At 42.0% G+C, this 18,579-nt stretch overlaps 1 protein-coding gene across 1 annotated transcript in view; it reads left to right on the top strand.

Moving 5' to 3' along the window:
- herc4 (HECT and RLD domain containing E3 ubiquitin protein ligase 4) overlaps positions 1-18,579 on the top strand; it is a 106,859-nt gene that overhangs the window by 28,290 nt on the left and 59,990 nt on the right. The window contains exons 3-6 of the mRNA XM_078223650.1: positions 4,872-5,031; positions 12,326-12,402; positions 13,704-13,925; positions 15,221-15,312. Of these exons, the coding sequence (XP_078079776.1) occupies positions 4,872-5,031; positions 12,326-12,402; positions 13,704-13,925; positions 15,221-15,312 (551 nt within the window). The remainder of the gene's footprint in view (positions 1-4,871; positions 5,032-12,325; positions 12,403-13,703; positions 13,926-15,220; positions 15,313-18,579) is intronic.

The raw sequence follows: 18,579 nt of genomic DNA, 5'->3' as shown, positions 1-18,579 counted from the left end.
TCCGGTCATTGTCAACTATTGTCAACATAAGACAGGGTGAAACTATAAGAAGTGACACAAATGTCAAGAAAAGTGCTAACCCAGAGTGTTAGAAAATCTATCGAAAACAACAGAAGAATATAGAAAATATTAAGAATTGCAAAAATAGAATATGAATAAAATCGTGTAGGTAAAGGCTAATAGTTTTTGTAAATGTATTACATGTATGGTTGAGCGATGTGGACCCAGTAAGTACGTTAATAGTATGGTTTTCGATAAGATAGCTGCAGATTTATTAAATGGGTACATTATATCTGTGTTCATTAGAAAGTAAGAGTTTTAACAACACCAGGTTAAAGTCCAACAGGTTTATTTGGTAGCAAATGCCATTAGCTTTCGGACCACTGCACCTTTGTCAGATGGAGTGGAAATCTGCTCTCAAACAGGGCACAGAGACACAAAATCAAGTTACAGAATACTGATTAGAATGCGAATCTCTACAACCAACCAAGTCTTAAAGATACAGACAATGTGAGTGGAGGGAGCATTAAGCACAGGTTAAAGAGATGTGTATTATCTCCAGACAGGACAGCCAGTGAGATTCTGCAAGTCCAGGTGGCAAGCTGTGGGGGTTACTGATACTGTGACATGAACCCAAGATCCCAGTTTAGGCTGTCCTCATGTGTGCGGAACTTGGCTATCAGTTTCTGCTCAGCGACTCTGCGCTGTTGTGTGTCGTGAAGGCTGCCTTGGAGAATGCTTACCCGAAGATCAGAGGCTCAATGCCCGTGACCGCTGAAGTGCTCCCCCACAGGAAGAGAACAGTCTTGCCTGGTGATTGTCGAGCGGTGTTCATTCATCCGTTGTCGTAGCGTCTGCATGGTTTCCCCAATGGACCATGCCTCGGGACATCCTTTCCTGCAGCGTATCAGGTAGACAACGTTGGCCGAGTTGCAAGAGTAGGTACCGTGTACCTGGTAGATGGTGTTCTCACGTGAGATGATGGCATCCGTGTTGATGATCCGGCACGTCTTGCAGAGGTTGCTGTGGCAGGGTTGTGTGGTGTCGTGGTCACTGTTCTCCTGAAGGCTGGGTAGTTTGCTGCGGACAATGGTCTGTTTGAGGTTGTGCGGTTGTTTGAAGGCAAGAAGTGGGGGTGTGGGGATGGCCTTGGCAAGATGTTCGTCTTCATCAATGACATGTTGAAGGCTCTGGAGGAGATGCCGTAGCTTCTCCGCTCCGGGGAAGTACTGGACGACGAAGGGTACTCTGTCCACCGTGTCCTGTGTTTGTCTTCTGAGGAGGTCGGTGTGGTTTTTTGCTGTGGCGCGTTGGAACTGTCGAACTGTCAACCAACGTTGTCTACCTGATACGCTGCAGGAAAGGATGTCCCGAGGCATGGTACATTGGGGAAGCCATGCAGATGCTACGACAACAGATGAATGAACACCGCTCGACAATCGCCAGGCAAGACTGTTCTCTTCCTGTGGGGGAGCACTTCAACAGTCACGCGCATTCAGCCTTTGATCTTTGGGTAAGTGTTCTCCAAGGCGGCCTTCATGACACACGACAGCGCAGAGTCGCTGAGCAGAAACTGATAGCCAAGTTCCGCACACATGAGGACGGCCTAAACCAGGAGGTTGGCTTTATGTCACACTATCAGTAACCCCCACAGCTTGCCTCCTGGACTTGCAGAATCTCACTGGCTGTCCTGTCTGGAGACAATACACATCTCTTTAACCTGTGCTTAATGCTCCCTCCACTCACATTTTCTGTATCTTTAAGACCTGGTTGGCTGTAGAGATTCGCATTCTAATCAGTATTCTGTAACTTGATTTTGTGTCTCTGTGCCCTGTTTGAGAGCAGATTTCCACTCCATCTGACAAAGGTGCAGCGCTCCGAAAGCTAATGGCATTTGCTACCAAATAAACCTGTTGGACTTTAACCTGGTGTTGTTAAAACTCTTACTGTGTTTACCCCAGTCCAAAGTCGGCATCTCCACTTCATTAGAAAGACCATAAATATCAGTAATAGAATGGAAACTTAAAAATAAACCAAGGGAAGGCACTTATTGTATTTAAAATTAGAAAAAAAATACTGTTATAGGAAAATAATGGGACTGGACCCAAGAAAGTAGGTGAGGAAATTGTAGAATTGTTAGTTATATTTTTTCTCTTGATTCTGGAATTGCGCCATTCAGCTAGAAAATGGCTGATGTCACACCATTATTGTAAGATTGGAGCAAGAAACCAATTATCGGCTGGTGCAGTAGTTTAACATCAATGTGAGGAAGGAGCTAGAATCAGACATTACAGATTGAGTAACTAAACACTTGGAACAAATATGAATTGATCAGAGATTGCCACCTTGGCTTTGTTACGACTTAGTTCTGTTTGACTACTCTAGTTGATTATTTTAAGGACATCACTAACTCATAAGATTGAGAAGGGGCTGTCTATGGAGCAAAACAGAAAATGCTGGGAGCTTTCAGGCCGGGCAACATCTTTGGGGAGAGAAAAGTTAATATTTAGGTTGATGGCCTTTAATCACAGATGGAGAGGAAAAAGTTGGAAATCTGACAGGCAAAAAGCTTCTGTGGCCAGGGATGTGGAAGAAGAAGGCAGGTAGATTCCATGGGTATGCACCAGCTCACACTACCTGCTGTTGGCAACCTCTGCTGTCTGACAGAATCAGAGTACTGCCAAAGATCTAAAGTTGTTGAACTTATTGTTAAAGACTAGAAAGCTGTAAAGTACCAAATAGAAAGAGCAGCTTCTGTTCCTTGAGCTAGCATTATCCTTCATTGGAACAGTTGAAGTAAAGTGCAGATCAGCCAAGATCCAACTGTAGAAGCTCAACTCCCGAGCGATTGTGGTGGTATTCCATTCTGCTGCTGTTGCTGATAGGCTGTGGCGTTTCATGTGTACCCAGTTTTGGGCATCTAGATTTGTCCCAGAGGTAAAGAGCCGCTCACTTACTCCAGAATGTTTTTGATAGAAGGTTCTATAGCTCAAACTTTAAACTGATTTTCCCACTTACCCATAATCTGTCGAAGTCTGATTTTAAAAAAGTTATCTATCCCAGTAGTTATATTTCTATGAATCTATTTTAAATGAGAATATGAATTAGAAGGAGTAACCACTCCGCCACTGTGAGCCTACTTTGCCATTCATGAAGATCATGGCTGATCTAACTGTAACCTCAACTCCACATTCCTGCCTACCCATGATAACCTTTCAACCCCTTGCTTACCAAAAATCTAGCTACCCCTGCCTTAAACATATTCAAAGACATTGCTTCCATTGCCTTTTGAGGAAGAGAGTTCCAAAGACTCGGGAAGCTCAGAGAAAAAGATTCTCCTCATCTCTGTCCTAAGTGGGCAGCACCTTATTCTTAGACCCCTAGTTGTCGATTCGCCCACAAGAGGAAATATCCTCTCTACATCCACCCTCTCAAGACCCCTCAGGATCATATGTTTCAATAAAGTCACCTCTTAGTCTTCTAAACTGCAGTGGATACAAGCCTAAACTGTCAGTCCGTTCCTCATAAAGCAACCATATGTTGAAAACATGTTGATAACTCTTTGTTGAAAATTGACCAAAGTGAGTATTGCCAAAATCATAGTTATGAACAGCTGAATCAAATTGATGCTGATCCTTAATTAAAAACAATGTTTATTGAGATGTTTCTGGGCATTAGATGACATTGTCTCTTGGTCAATAGACATGTCCTAGGATATTTGGCAATAAATTGCAATTGCGCATGTCAGAAAGGCAATTTTGATATCTCATAGGGCAAATATATGTATAAATCTTGGTAGTTCTGTTTTGCTTTGATTGTCAAAATCTAACCTGAACTGAGTCACTTTGGTATGCATTAATTTTGCTACAGTGGCCTTTTGATGCAAAGTGCAGTCGAAAGGGGTTAGTCTTAGAGGGACAGAATTGAGTAGTAAAGAAAATTACACTAAACTTGTCTGAAACTTTGGTTACCATGATGTGGAGTTGCCGACGTTGGACTGGGGTAGGCACAGTAAGTAGTCTCACAACACCAGGTTAAAGTCCAACAGTGCTCTATGACAAGTGCCACCAAATAAACCTGTTGGACTTTAACCTGGTGTTGTGAGACTACTTACTGTGAAACCTGGGTTAGACCACACCTTGAATACTGCAACTTTGATCACCATCTTCTTAAAAAAAAACCGAGGCAGCAAAGTGGGTGCAAAAGCAATTTACAAGGATGATACCAAAAATGTAGAAGTATACCTATAAGGAAAAGATAAACAGCATGATCCTATTCTCTTTTTTAAAAGAGAAGGCTGAGGGGATGACCTAACACAGGTCTTTGAAAGTTTAAAGGTTTTGTTGGAATAAACAGTAAATATTTCCACTTGTGGGAAAGAGCACAGATAGGATCCATCAGTATAATATAGTCACCAAATCAAATAAAGGTAAAGTTTATTTATTAGTCACAAGTAGGCTGCAATTAGTCACAAGTTCACACTGCAATGAAATTACTGTGAAAATCCCCTAGTCGCCACACTCCGGCGCCTGTTCGGTTACACTGAGGGAGAATTTAGCATTGCCAAATAGGAAATTCAGGAGAAAATATTCTTTACTCAAAATGTGCTGAGAATATGGAACTCCCATCCATAGTACCTGGTCCAACAATACAGATCAACTAAGAATAAGCTAGATAAACATACAAGAGAAGGGTATAGTGGACTAAACTGATAAGTTACAAAGGAAAAGACTGATGAGGAGGCTCAAATGGAGATGAATGCCAGCAAGGACACTTTGCATGGAATAGCCTGTGTTGGTGTTGTATTTGCTATGCCATACATTTGTAAAGGGATCAATCTAAATCTACTTTTATTTTATTTTTGTGTATAGAGCAAGTTGGCGCTTTGGATGCTCAGAACATCAGTGCAGTTTCATGTGGAGAGATGCACACACTTGCACTAAATGATAATGGTCAAGTGTTTGCTTGGGGACTTGCCAAAGATGGTCAGTTGGGTTTGGGTGCCACAGAAGAAAGTGTCCGAGTTCCCAGGTAAGCATTTTGACGTAGTTCTATTTAATGTAATGGATGGTTTTATTTGAAATATTGCATGGTAAAGAGAAGAAAATTTGAATTAATGTTTTCACTGCATGGCTTTCTTAAGTAGTTTTAAAAGGCGATTTTTAAAATAACTGTTTGATGCAATGTAATGTAACTTCCTGCTCACATTTGCACAATTTATTTTGTCACCTGGTGTCACTAATAAATTTGGATATGCAATTTCTATTCCTTCATTTATCTCATTGATAACTATCAGCCAAAACTGAGGCTCCAGTGCAGATCCCTGGGGAACACAGATCCTTTGGGCGGCACGGTGGCACAGTGGTTAGCACTGCTGCCTCACAGTGCCAGGGACCCACGTTTAATTCCAGACTTGGGTGACTATCTGTGTGGAGTTTGCACGTCCTCTCCGTGTCTGCGTGTGTTTCCTCCGGGTGCTCCGGTTTCCTCCTATGGCCCAAAGATGTGCGAGTTAGGTTGATTGGCCATGCTAAATTGACTCTGAGTATCTGGGGGAGAACAGGGTAAATACATAAGGTTACGGGGATAGGGCCTGGGTGGGATTGTTGTCAGTGCAGACTCAATGGGCCGAATAGCCTCCTGCACTATAGGGATTCTATGATTCTAACACCACTTGTCACAATCAATCGTTTACATTTTCATTAACATTATACTCTGTCTCCTACCTCCCAACCAATTTCCAATCCATGGCACACGTTGCTTCTATATCTATTCACTCTAATTTTTGATAATCTCTTCTAGTGGGAATTTGTTAAATGCCTTCTGGAAGCCCACATACACGACTTTCAGAAGCATTTCCTTGTCAACCATGTTAGTGGCCTTATTTACTTCAGCAATATTAGTCAGATGTGACCTATCCTTCTCAGATCCCTTGATCAGCTATTATTAGCATAAACTTTAGTGTTAGCTTTGATTATCTCTCGCACGTTTAAGTCATATTCCTGGTTGTATCTCAAAGTCCCAACTAACTACTCTTTGGTAATACTTTCACCACATCTTTTACCAAGCTGCACCAGATAGAGAATCTGGTGAACTGGTGCGGCAACAATAATCTCTCCCTCAATGTCAACAAAATGAAGGAGATTGCCATCAACTTCAGGAAGTGTAAAGGAGAACATGCCCCTGTCTACATCAATGGGGATGAAGTAGGAAGGGTCGAGAGCTTCAAGTTTCAAGGTGTCCAGATCACCAACAACCTGTCCTGGTCCCCCCATGCCAACACAATAGTTAAAGCTCACCAATGCCTCTACTTTCTCAGAAGACTAAGGAAATTTGGCATGTCAGCTACGACTCTCTCCAACTTTTACAGATGCATCATAGAAAGAATCCTTTCTGGTTGTATCACAGCTTAGTATGGCTCCTGCTCTGCCCAGGACCACAAGGAACTACAAAAGGCCGTGAATGTAGCCCAATCCATCATGCAAACCAGCCTCCCATCCATTGACTCTGTCTACACGTCCCGCTGCCTCGGCAAAGCAGCCAGCATAATTGAGGACCCCACATACCCCAGACATTCTCTCTTCCACCTTCTTCCGTTGGGAAAAAGGTACAAAAGTGAGGTCACATACCAACCGACTCAAGAACAGCTTCTTCCCTGCTGCTGTCAGACTTTTGAATGGACTTTCCTTGCATTACGTTGATTTTTCTCTACACCCTAGCTATGACTGCAACACTACATTCTGCATTCTCTCGTTTCCTTCTCTATGAATGGTATATTTTGTCTGTATAGCGCGCGAGAAACAATACTGTTTACTATGTTAATACATGTGACAATAAATCAAATTTTTAAAAAAGCACACCCTCACCTCAACCTGGGATTAAAAAAATGATCTGATAGTCATTGCCAATATGTGGTTGTGTTTAGGGAACTAAATTTTCCGGGTAGTTGATGTTTAGAAAAGGCAGACAAAATGGAAAAGGAGGATGCTGAATATAAAGGCTAGTAGTGGAAAAGTTAGTAGGGTAGTAGTGAAGAAGCATCTTGGCTTGGGAAAGAAGGAAGCATCATTATGGATTGTGATGAGAATTAACAAAGATCAGAAAATGCTGCTGGGAGTAGTTTATAGGGCCCTTAACAATAGCTGTACTGTTTAACAGAATATTAACCAGGCACTTTGGCATGGCCAATCCTCCTAACCTGCACATCTTTGAACACTAAAGGGTAATATAGCTTGGCCAGTCCACCTATCGTTTGGCTGTGGAAGGAAACCAGAGCGAATGGAAGGAAACCCACGCAGACACTGGGAGAACGTGCAAACTCCACACCGACTGTCACCCAAGGTTGGAATTGAACCTGGGTCCCTGGTGCTGTGAGGCAACAGTAATCTTACCTCTTGCTGTATAATCAGAGTACCTCTGACTTTCCACTCTCTGACTTTGAACAATCTGTCCATACCCTCACTTGATCTTTTCATTGAGAACTGCTGAGGGGGCATCACCTTTCTCAATTTCTCTGCTACCTCATTCAGTCCAACCTGATTCTCTGACCCTTCTTCCTACCTCCTCCTGGACCATGACCTCCGCATCAAACCTTCGTCTCCAGCACTGTCACTGACTTCATCACTGGCGATGTTTTTCTTCCCCTCCAGTCTCATAATCCCCTGACCCTGAACAGTCCACTTCCACCTCTTTCCCAAGATCCACAAACAGTACATTGTGAACTCTGCACTTATTGACCTATTGTTTCAGCCTGTTCCTTCTCCCAGTGAACTCATTTCTTCCAATCTCGACTCTTATTTGTTTTTATCCAGTCTTTTCCTACCTGCGTCTGTGAATCTTCTGATGCCCGACATCCTTTCAGCAGTTTCCAATTTCCTGACCCATCTTCACCATGGATGTCTCTCTACACCTCTGTTCCTGACCATGACAGTATCTCCTCTTCTCCCTGGAATGGAGGCCCAGTCAGCCACTCTCCAACACCAATCTCCTCTACACAGCTGAACTTGTTCTCACATTGAACAACAACTCCTGTAACGCCAAAGTTAAAGTAAAGTTTATTTATTAATCACAAATAAGGCTTACATTAACACTGCAATGAAGTTACTGTGAAATTCCCCTGGCGCCTGTCCGAGTCAATGCACCCTAACCAGCATGCCTTTCAGAATGTGGGAGAAAATCGGAGCACCCGGAGGAAACCCACGCAGACACGGGGAGAACGTGCAAACTCCACACAGACAGTGACCCAAGCCGGGAATTGAACCCGGGTCCCTGGCGCTGTGAGGCAGTAGTGCTAACCACTGTGCCATCATGCCACCATCATACTCAACTCACATCTCCAAATAATAGATATTGCTCCCTCTGTCTCTGGAACTGGAAAATTTCATCAACTTGGTTTCTAGTTTCTAGCCTACTCCCACCTTCACGTGGCCCAATCTTGGATGGATCTACCTCGTATTAAGTTGATCATTCTCTACACCCTAGCTATGACTATAACACTGCATTCTGCACTCTCTCCTTTCCTTCTCTGTGAACGGTACGCTTTGTCTGTATACTGTGCAAGAAACAATACTTTTCATTGTATACTAATACATGTGACAATAATAAATCAAATCAAAATCAATCTCTGACTCTGTCCTTCCCTTCCTCAATTTCTCTGTGCCCGTTTCTGGAGATATGTATCAAACAATATTCACTGAGTCCACTGGCTCCCACAGCCACCTTTACCGCACACCCTGCTTCCTGTAAAGAAAACATTCCATTCTTCCAGTTTCTCATTCTTCATATGTTCTGATGATGCAATGTCCATTCCTTGCATCTGATGAGTCTTTTTCCTCAGTGGAAGATTCCCCCCCCCACCCACCCCTCCTTGTTTAAGTGTCCTGTTGATCCTACACCAACAACTGTCTTATCTGCCGGTCTATCATTGGCTTCCTATTTGTACTTTGTACTTTTTCTCTCTCCCTACCCCACTTCACTTAAAACCTATTGCGTTTCTACTTCTCCCAGTTCTAATCCTAGGTCATCAACCTGAAGTGTAAATGTTTCTGTTCCACAGATGCTGTCTGACCTGCTGAGTGTTTCCAGCATTTTCTATTTCAGGGAAGAGTCTACTTTAGATCTTGTTTTGTACAATGGAAAGTGTTTATTAATTCTTAATCTTATAGTAAGGGATCTTATGGAAAAGAGTGATTATTATATGTTTCACATTGAGTTTGAATTGTACAAGTCTGAAACTAAACTATTGAACATAAAGCCAATTACCTAGGTATAAGGGGTGAGCTGGGTAAAGCATGAGGGTAAATATCAATGGTGAACATTAAAGGAAATATTTCATAATTGTCAACAACCCCATGGGAAAGATGATCAACCAGTGGCAGGGTATTTAAATAAAAGATTGGGAAATGATGTACACTGAAAGCAAGCGTGCAGGTACAGCAAGCAGTTAGGAAAGCAAATGGCCATTGTTGCAAGAGGACCTCAGTGCAGGAGCAAGGATGTCTTACTGCAGCTGTACAGGGCCTTGGTGAGACCACACCTGGGGTATTGCGCACAGTTTTGGTCTCCTTATCTAAGAAAGGATAGACTTGCTATAGAGTGAGTACACCAAACTCATTCCTGGGTTGACAGGATTGTCATATGAGGAGAGATTGGGTCAACTGGGCCTATTTTCACTGGAACTTAAAAGAATGAGAGGAGATCCAATGGAAGCATATATAATTCTGACAGGGCTGGATGCAGGGATGTTGTTTCCTCTAGCTGGGGTGTCTGGAACAAGGGATCACTGTCCCAAAGTAACGGGGCCAGCCATTTAGGACTGAGATGAAGAGAAATTTCTTCACTGTGGGTGCTGAACCTATGGAATTCTCTGCCACAGAAGGCTGTGGATGCTAAATCACTCAATACATTTCAGAAGGAAATAGATTTCTAGACTCGAAAGGTGTCAAGGAGCATAGGGAGAACATGGGAGTATGGTGTTGAGATAGAGGATCAGCCATGATCATATTGAATGGTGAAGCAGATTCGAAGGGTCGAATAGCCTACTATCATAGAATCCCTACAGCACAGAAAGAGGCCATTCGGCCCATCGAGTCTGCACTGACCACAATCCCACCCAGGCCCTACCCCCATACCCCTACATATTTTACCCACTAATCCCTCTAACCTACGCATCGCAGGACACTAAGGGCAATTTTTAGCATGGCCAATCAACCTAACCCGCACATCTTTGGACTGTGGGAGGAAACTGGAGCGCCCGGAGGAAACCCACGCAGACATGAGGAGAATGTGCAAACTCCACACAGACAGTGACCCAAGCTGGGAATCGAACCCAGGTCCCTGGAGCTGTGAAGCAGCAGTGCTAACCACTGTGCTACCGTGCCGCCCATTTTCTATTTTCTGTGTTTCTCTGTTCAACGAGATTCAGAATAGTAAAGATGAAAAGAAATAGCTTATAACGTGAAAAAGAGTAGCAAGTCTGAGGAGTAGGAGAGTTTGGGATATCAGTAAAGGATGACCAAAATAATGATAGAAGTCAACACAGAATATGAAAGTAAACGAGCCAGAAATATAAAAGTGTGTTGTAAGAGCTTGTCCAAAAATGTAAAAAGGAAGAATGAAGCAAAAGTAAATGGGTCCCTTAAAGACTGAGACCAGATAAATAATGGGGAATAAGGAAATGGCAGTGGTTTTTAATTAATATTTAGCATCTGGCTTCAAAGACACAAAATACATTCCAGAAATAGTAGGGAATCAAGGCTCTAATGAGAGTGAGGAACCTAAAATAATTAATATTACTAAAGAGCAAGTAGTGGAGCAAGTGGAACTGAAAGCTGACAAATGCCTTGAAGCTGACAACCTACATCATATTCTGAAACAAGTGACTGCAGGGATAATTTTCCAAAATTCCCTAAATTTTGTACCTACAAATAATTTCTTTGAATACTTCATTGTAGGTTTACTCATGAATAGTTCAGACTGGTTTACTATGGTCAGTTTATTTCCCACTTCTTCAAAGTTTATATTTTAAAAACTGATATATTTTGGTGTGGTTATAGTCACTGCATAGAAACATAGAAAAACTACAGCACAAACAGGCCCTTCGGCCCCACAAGTTGTGCCGAACATATCCCTACCTTCTAGGCCTACCTATAACCCTCCATCCTATTAAGTCCCATGTACTCGTCCAGGAGTCTCTTAAAAGACCCTATTGAGTTTGCCTCCACCACCACTGACGGCAGCCGATTCCACTCGCCCACCACCCTCTGTGTGAAAAACTTCCCCCTAACATCTCCCCTGTACCTACCCCCCAGCACCTTAAACCTGTGTCCTTTCGTAGCAGCCATTTCCACCCTGGGAAAAAGCCCCTGAGAGTCCACCCGATCTATGCCTCTCAACATCTTATATACCTCTATTAGGTCTCCTCTCATCCTACGTCTCTCCAAGTAGAAAAGACCGAGCTCCCCCAGCCTTTCCTCATAAGGCATGCCACTCCATCCAGGCAACATCCTTGTAAATCTCCTCTGCACCCTTTCAATCATTTCCACATCCTTCCTGTAATGAGGCGTTCTTTTGCAGTCAGATCATTAACTTCTGGTTCGTCACTCATATGGTAAATTTAATAAGGTATCATCCTTTGTCAGTTCTAAAACGTATTGTTCCAGAAAACAGCCCAGAATAAATATATATTCATTTGCCTTTACTATTTGATCTCTTCTGGTTCTTTCTGTCTGAGAAAATTAAAATTTTCCATTGTAACTGCTCCATGTTTTCCTGAAGTCTGCATTTTTACATTCCCTACACTCACTGTCACTAAATCTCTAGACAATTCCCCAATCTTTTACCTTTATTTAGTTCTTTGCACTGCTTCAATTGTCCTTTATCATTATTGCTGCTGCTACTTAATTGTGCTGTTCATTCTAAAGGTCCTGTAACTTGGAATATTTAACACTGTATAAAAGCAAATTACTGCGGATGCTGGAATCTGAAACCAAAAGAGAAAATGCTGGAAAATCTCAGCAGGTCTGGCAGCATCTGTAAGGAGAGAAAAGAGCTGACGTTTCGAGTCCCGACAACCCTTTGTCAAAGCACCGATTTCTCTTTTGGTTTGGAATATTTAACTTCCAGCTACACCCAGCTTGTAGCCAGCTGTTTGTAATGGCTACTATATCATAGCCTTTCAATTGAATTTGTGCTTTTGATTCACTTGTTGCACTATATGCATTGGTGAACCTTGCCTTAGTTGGATAACTGCTCATGTGTCTTAATAAATACTCTTAAAATTTGGGTGTTTGGAATAAACTGACATGTCTTATTTATACTTTTTCAGGAATATAAAATCTTTAGTAGAAGTACAGATAACGCAGGTGGCCTGTGGTTATTATCATTCTCTTGCTTTGTCAAAAGGTAAGGAAAGATTTTGGCAATAGTTCATGTTCAACATCCTAATGCTTGTCAAAATTTTATTTGCTGTTTAGTACCTATCCCTATCTCTTTCTGTATCTTCGGGCTGGGTGCCACTGTTGCTAGGCTTGCACCAAAGCTGATCTGAATTTACTAGGGTCCGTGCAAGATTGAATTCATGATTCATAAGTTAATTTATCCCTTCTTAACATTGTTGTCTAGATTTTCTTGCATTTTGGAACTTTGGATATAGCTCTAAAACATGAGCAAAATATTGGAAAATAAAAGCAGAACATTCCGGAAATCAGGCCTGTTGGCGAGGGAGTGAGAGAAAGAAAGCTATAATGACCTGGATATGTGGGGTTACAGGAATAGGGCCTGGGTGGGGTTGTGGTCGGTGCAGACTTGATGGACCGAATCAAGCCTCCTTCTGCACCGTAGGGATTCTATGATATTAACAGGGTTGCATAGAGGGTGGGGATGAGGAGGCAGAGTTTCAGACAGGAAAATTGGGAAGTTCGAGGATTCCTGCGTGCTGTGGAGTTTTTGACTTTTGTTAGGTTTTGTTCAAAGCAGTTCCTTGAAATTGCGCACACAACAGTATTAAAACTCTATTTTTATAATTAAAATTAACTTGTCAACTAAAAATTTTGTTTCTCATTTATCATCCATTTAGTAAAATTGGTTGTTATTTGATCAATTTAATCATACAGCAGTTTTTCAAATTAAGAACATAAGAACTGGGAGTAAATCCTTCAGTCTCTGAGCCTGCTGTGCCATTCAATGCAATCACAGTTGACCATTACCTCAATTCTACGTTCCTGCAATATACCCATATTCTTTAGATTTTGAATACTGAAGAAAATATCAATTGCAGCTTTGAATTTATTTGTACTTTCATGGGGGGTGGGGACTTATTAGCAAGGCCAGCATTTATTGTCTGTCCTTACTTCACCTTGAGAAAGTGAATATCAGATTCCTGATAAAAGTTCACAGACCTGAAACGTTCGTTTCTCTCTCCACAAATACTGCTGGATCTGTTGAATGTTAGTAGCGTTTTCTGTTTCTGATTTTTAGCACCTGCAGTATTTTGTTGTTGAATCTCTGCACTGTCAGGTTTTTCTTACGTATTCCAGCGTGAGATGCGATGGTTGGATAATGCTGTAAAATGTTTGGGATTTTAAAAATACATGTAGCCTTGCTTAACTGAAGTGTATGCTTCAGGAGAGAAGTATTATTGTGCGTCATATTTTCTCAGATAATTTGATTCTTGTCTTGATTTTTTTTTACAAACTGTCTTTCAGCAAGTCAAGTTTTCTCATGGGGACAGAATAAGAATGGGCAACTGGGATTAGGTCGAGATATCGGAAACCAGCCATCACCGCAAGCTGTTAGATCTTTAAACGGTGTTCCTTTTGTTCAGATTGTAGCAGGTGGAGCACACAGTTTTGCACTCTCACTCTCAGGGGCTGTGTTTGGTTGGGGATGCAACAAATTTGGCCAACTTGGCTTGAATGATGAACAAGGTGAGTAGTCAGAAACCTGCAATACCTCGACAAAAATAAAGCATTGAATTGCCGGAAGGATATTTTAATGGATTATTTGTTGAAATATGACTGGTGAAGCGAGTGCGCTGATGAACTGTCTGTTACATTTTTGTATTCCTTTCTGCCCCTTATTTTAGATTTTTTGCTTTTGCAGTTTGATTGTCCTTGCTAGTGAGTGCAAATTCATCATGACCTCGTGGGCATCTTCACTTAGCCTAATATGTTTTTATTACGTGTCTAGGATAGCAAATATAATTCTGATCTTTCTGCTGGAATCCATCTAAAGGAAGCCTCAATGTTGCAGCACAAGATCTTGCTTTATGCTTTAATTGTCCATTAATATTATTACTCAGTAGATTGATATTAATGAGAAAAATGTGTATTTTGTTAACAGCGTAAATGCTGGACAAATCTAACTACTCAGAAGGAAAATCAATTTTCAAAGTCTGTACTAGATTGTATTTATACTGTCTGTATTTTGTTTTAATTTAACACTACTTGGGTGGCACGGTAGTACAGTGATTAGCACTGCTGCCTCACAGGACCAGGGACCGGTGTTTGATTCCCGGCTTGGGTCACTGTCTGTGCGGAGTTTGCAGGTTCTCCCCATGTCTGTGTGGGTTCCCTGGGGGTGCTCCAGTTTCCTCCCACATTCTGAAAGACGTGCTGGTTAGGTGCATTGACCCAAACAGGCGCCGAAATGTGGTGACCAGGGGATCTTCACAGTAACTTCATTGCATTGTTAATGCAAGCCTACTTGTGACATTAATAAATAAAAAAAACTACTTCATTCAGTTGGCTGACTTGCTGTAGTCTCTGAAAGTTTTGGACTCACTCTGATTCAAACAATTCAGGGTAATAATTATTGGGGATGTAACTGTGACAAACTGACTATCAAGTTGAAGTGAACTGACAAGCGGGCAAAGGACCAACAAATCACAGAACAACTTTGTGCTTCAATTATATGGCTTAGACTTTTTCTCAAGCCAATAGCTTAAAGACATCCAAACATCAGACCTTGCAGCATTTGTATTGAGTTAAGCAGGGATATGATTTGATTGTATCCATATTTAAGCTAAAAATTAGGATGCTCAGAAAATAAAGACCAGCTACATTTTGCTTGAAAAACTGTATAGCTTATGTTCTAGTCTGTGTAAAATTTTACAGTTTTTATGTACAATCAGATTTTTAATTTATTTGAAATCTTACTGGCCGACACCTGAACTCTTCTATTTTGTTCAAAGCTTCTTATTTAACATTAATTTTGATCCCAGACAGATATGTTCCTGCCCTGTTGAAATCTCTACGAACACAGAAGATTGTCTATGTGTCCTGCGGTGAAGATCACACTGCCGCTCTTACAAAGGTAGTGATCAGGCTTTTTTAACTCTGTGGTGCAATTGAAAGGGATTGCATATGTTTCAACAGATTTGTATTTTTTAAATGTAAATTGCCTGCTTCAAAGCCGAGCTATCAAACTTGTTACTGACTTCGATAGAGGTATCAAAATGTTTGAGTAGATTTGCTATTTTTCAATGGTCGGGGCAACAATTATTGGCAAACCAATGAATAGTAATGGAATTTGTTGATCAAAAAGTTATTCAGACTAATTAAGATTTTAATTTCTGTCATCAGAGTTGAAGCATTGTTCCCAATATGTTTGTCTCCATTGATAATAGCTTTTATTGCCTGTTTAAAAAAAAAACATTTTCCCATCTAGATTTCCAACCAGGTTACTTAAAAGACTTCCTTACCATTTTTCAATACGGCAGAATTGGCTCATTTGTTTACTGCTAAAGCTATCTCATGGGTATCTGTAAAGTATGCTGTTGACAGAGCTAAACAATCCCACAATCAATGGATCAGATCAGCTCTCTGCAGTCCTACCACAGGACAATTAAACACTGGGTGAGAAGATGTCACAAATTTTCCATCCTTGATGATGGCAGAGTCCAGCATGTGAATGCCAAAGATGAGGCTGAAGTGGTCGCCACTATCTTCATCTAAAGGTGCCAAATAAATGATCCATCTCTGCTTCCCCTTCAGGTTCTCATTATCACAAATGTCAGTGCTCAGCAAGTTCTACTTCCAATATTAAAAGCTCCATCAGCATTACAGCTGTAGTGCTGAAGACTTGTGCCCCAGAATTAGCTACCAGCTAGGCTGTTCCAGTATGGCTATAACATTGGCACCTAGCCAAGTGGAAGATTGCCTAGGTGCAAGTTGTCCATGAAAAGTAGGAGAAAATGAAATCAGCCAATTCCATCAGCCTGTGCTCAAAAAGCGATAGGAGGTGTTGTTGACAGCTATCAAGCTGCTCATACATTCCAATAATTAGTGATGAGACACCAGTTTGAGCTCTGCTAAGATCAGTTGGCTCCAGATCTCATTATAGCCCCAGTGCAAACATAGTTGAAGCAACTGATTTGATTTATTATTGTCATATATATTAGTATACAGTGAAAAGTATTGTTTCTTGCGTGCTATACGGACAAAGCGTACCGTTCATAGAGAAGTAAACGAGAGAGTGCAGAATGTAGTGTTACAGTCATAGCTAGGGTGCAGAGAAAGATCAACTTCATGCGAGTTAGGTCCATTCAAAAGTCTGACAGCAGCAGGGAAGAAGCTGTTCTTGTGTCGGTTGGTACGTGACCTCACTTTTGTACCTTTTTCCCAACGGAAGAAGGTGGAAGAGAGAATGTCGGGGGTACGTGGGGTCCTTAATTATGCTGGCTGCTTTGCCGAGGCAGCGGGAAGTGTAGACAGAGTCAATGGATGGGAGGCTGGTTTGCATGATGGATTGGGCTACATTCACGGCCTTTTGTAGTTCCTTGCAGTCTTGGGCAGAGCAGGAGCCATACCAAGCTGTGATACAACCAGAAAGAATGTTTTCTATGATGCTTCTGTAAAAGTTGTTGAGAGTCGTGGTTGACATGCCAAATTTCCTTAGTCTTCTGAGAAAGGAGAGGCATTGGTGGGCTTTCTTAATTTTCGTGTCGGCATGGGGGGGAACCAGGAAAGGTTTTTTGTAATCTGGACACCTAAAAACTTGAAGCTCTCGACCATTTCTACTTTGTCTCTATTGATGTAGACAGGGGCATATTCTCCACTACGTTTCCTGAAGTCGACAATCTCCTTCATTTTGTTGACATTGAGGGAGAGATAGTTGTCGCCACACCAGTTCACCAGATTTTCTGTTTCATTCCTATAGTCTGTCTTGTCATTGTTTGAGATCCGACCCACTATGGTGGTGAGTCAGCAAACTTGAAAATCGAATTGGAGAGGAATTTGGCCACACAGTCACAGGTGTATATGGAGTATAGTAGGAGATTGAGAACACAGCCTTGTGGGTTGTGCCTAGCGTTCCTCAGGCCTGAAGAACTCTAGGCACAACCCACAAGGCTGTGTTCTCAATCTCCTACTATACTCCATATACACCTGTGACTGTGTGGCCAAATTCCTCTCCAATTCGATTTTCAAGTTTGCTGACTCACCACCATAGTGGGTCGGATCTCAAACAATGACAAGACAGACTATAGGAATGAAACAGAAAATCTGGTGAACTGGTGTGGCGACAACTATCTCTCCCTCAATGTCAACAAAATGAAGGAGATTGTCGACTTCAGGAAACGTAGTGGAGAATATGCCCCTGTCTACATCAAGGGCGGCACGGTAGCACAGTGGTTAGCACTGCTGCTTCACAGCTCCAGGGACCTGGGTTCAATTCCCGGCTTGGGTCACTGTCTGTGTGGAGTTTCACATTCTCCTCATGTCTGCATGGGTTTCCTCCGGGTGCTCCGGTTTCCTCCCACAGTCTAAAGATGTGCGGGTTAGGTGGATTGGCCATGCTAAAATTGCCCCTTAGTGTCCTGAGATGCGTAGGTTAGAGGGATTAGCGGGTAAATGTGTAGGGATATGGGGGTAGGGCCTGGGTGGGATTGTGGTCGGTGCAGACTCGATGGGCCGAATGGTCTCTTTCTGCACTGTAGGGTTTCTATGATTCTATGAATGGAGACGAAGTAGAAATGGTCGAGAGCTTCAAGTTTTTAGGTGCCCAGATTACAAAAAACCTTTCCTGGTTCCCCCCCATGCCGACACGAAAATTAAGGCAGCATTAGATCAAATGTAGTACCAAGGAACCAACCTACATTACAACAGTGACCACATTTCAAAAGTACTTTATTGGCTGTAAAGTACTGTGGGATATCCTGAGGTCATGAAAGGTGTTATATAAATGTAATTTTATCAGTCAGGTCAACCCCAACATATTGCTGAAGGCATTCCTGGCGGCAGTATCCTGGATTCAATAATCTTCAGGTGATACATCAGTGACCTTCCAACCATTATAAGGTCAGGAGTGGAGATGGTCACTGATTGCAGAACATTTAGTTACATTTGTAATTCCTCAGAAAATAAGGTAGTCTTTGCCCATGTGTAGCAAGACCTGGACATTATTCAGTCCTGGGCTGATTTATGCCACTCAGGTGCTAGGCAGTGATCGATCGCCAACAAATGACCATCTAACCAACTCCTTTGAGATTTAATGACATTAACCTCATTGAGATCCCACCATCAACATCGTGGGATTGCTATTGACCAGAAACTTAACTGGATGGGCAGTATAAATACTATT

The sequence above is a fragment of the Mustelus asterias genome, chromosome 11, assembly GCF_964213995.1.
Source record: "Mustelus asterias chromosome 11, sMusAst1.hap1.1, whole genome shotgun sequence".
NCBI lineage: Eukaryota > Metazoa > Chordata > Chondrichthyes > Carcharhiniformes > Triakidae > Mustelus > Mustelus asterias.
Note: the sequence above shows the minus strand (reverse complement) of the source record. Positions and strands in the feature narration are given on the sequence as shown.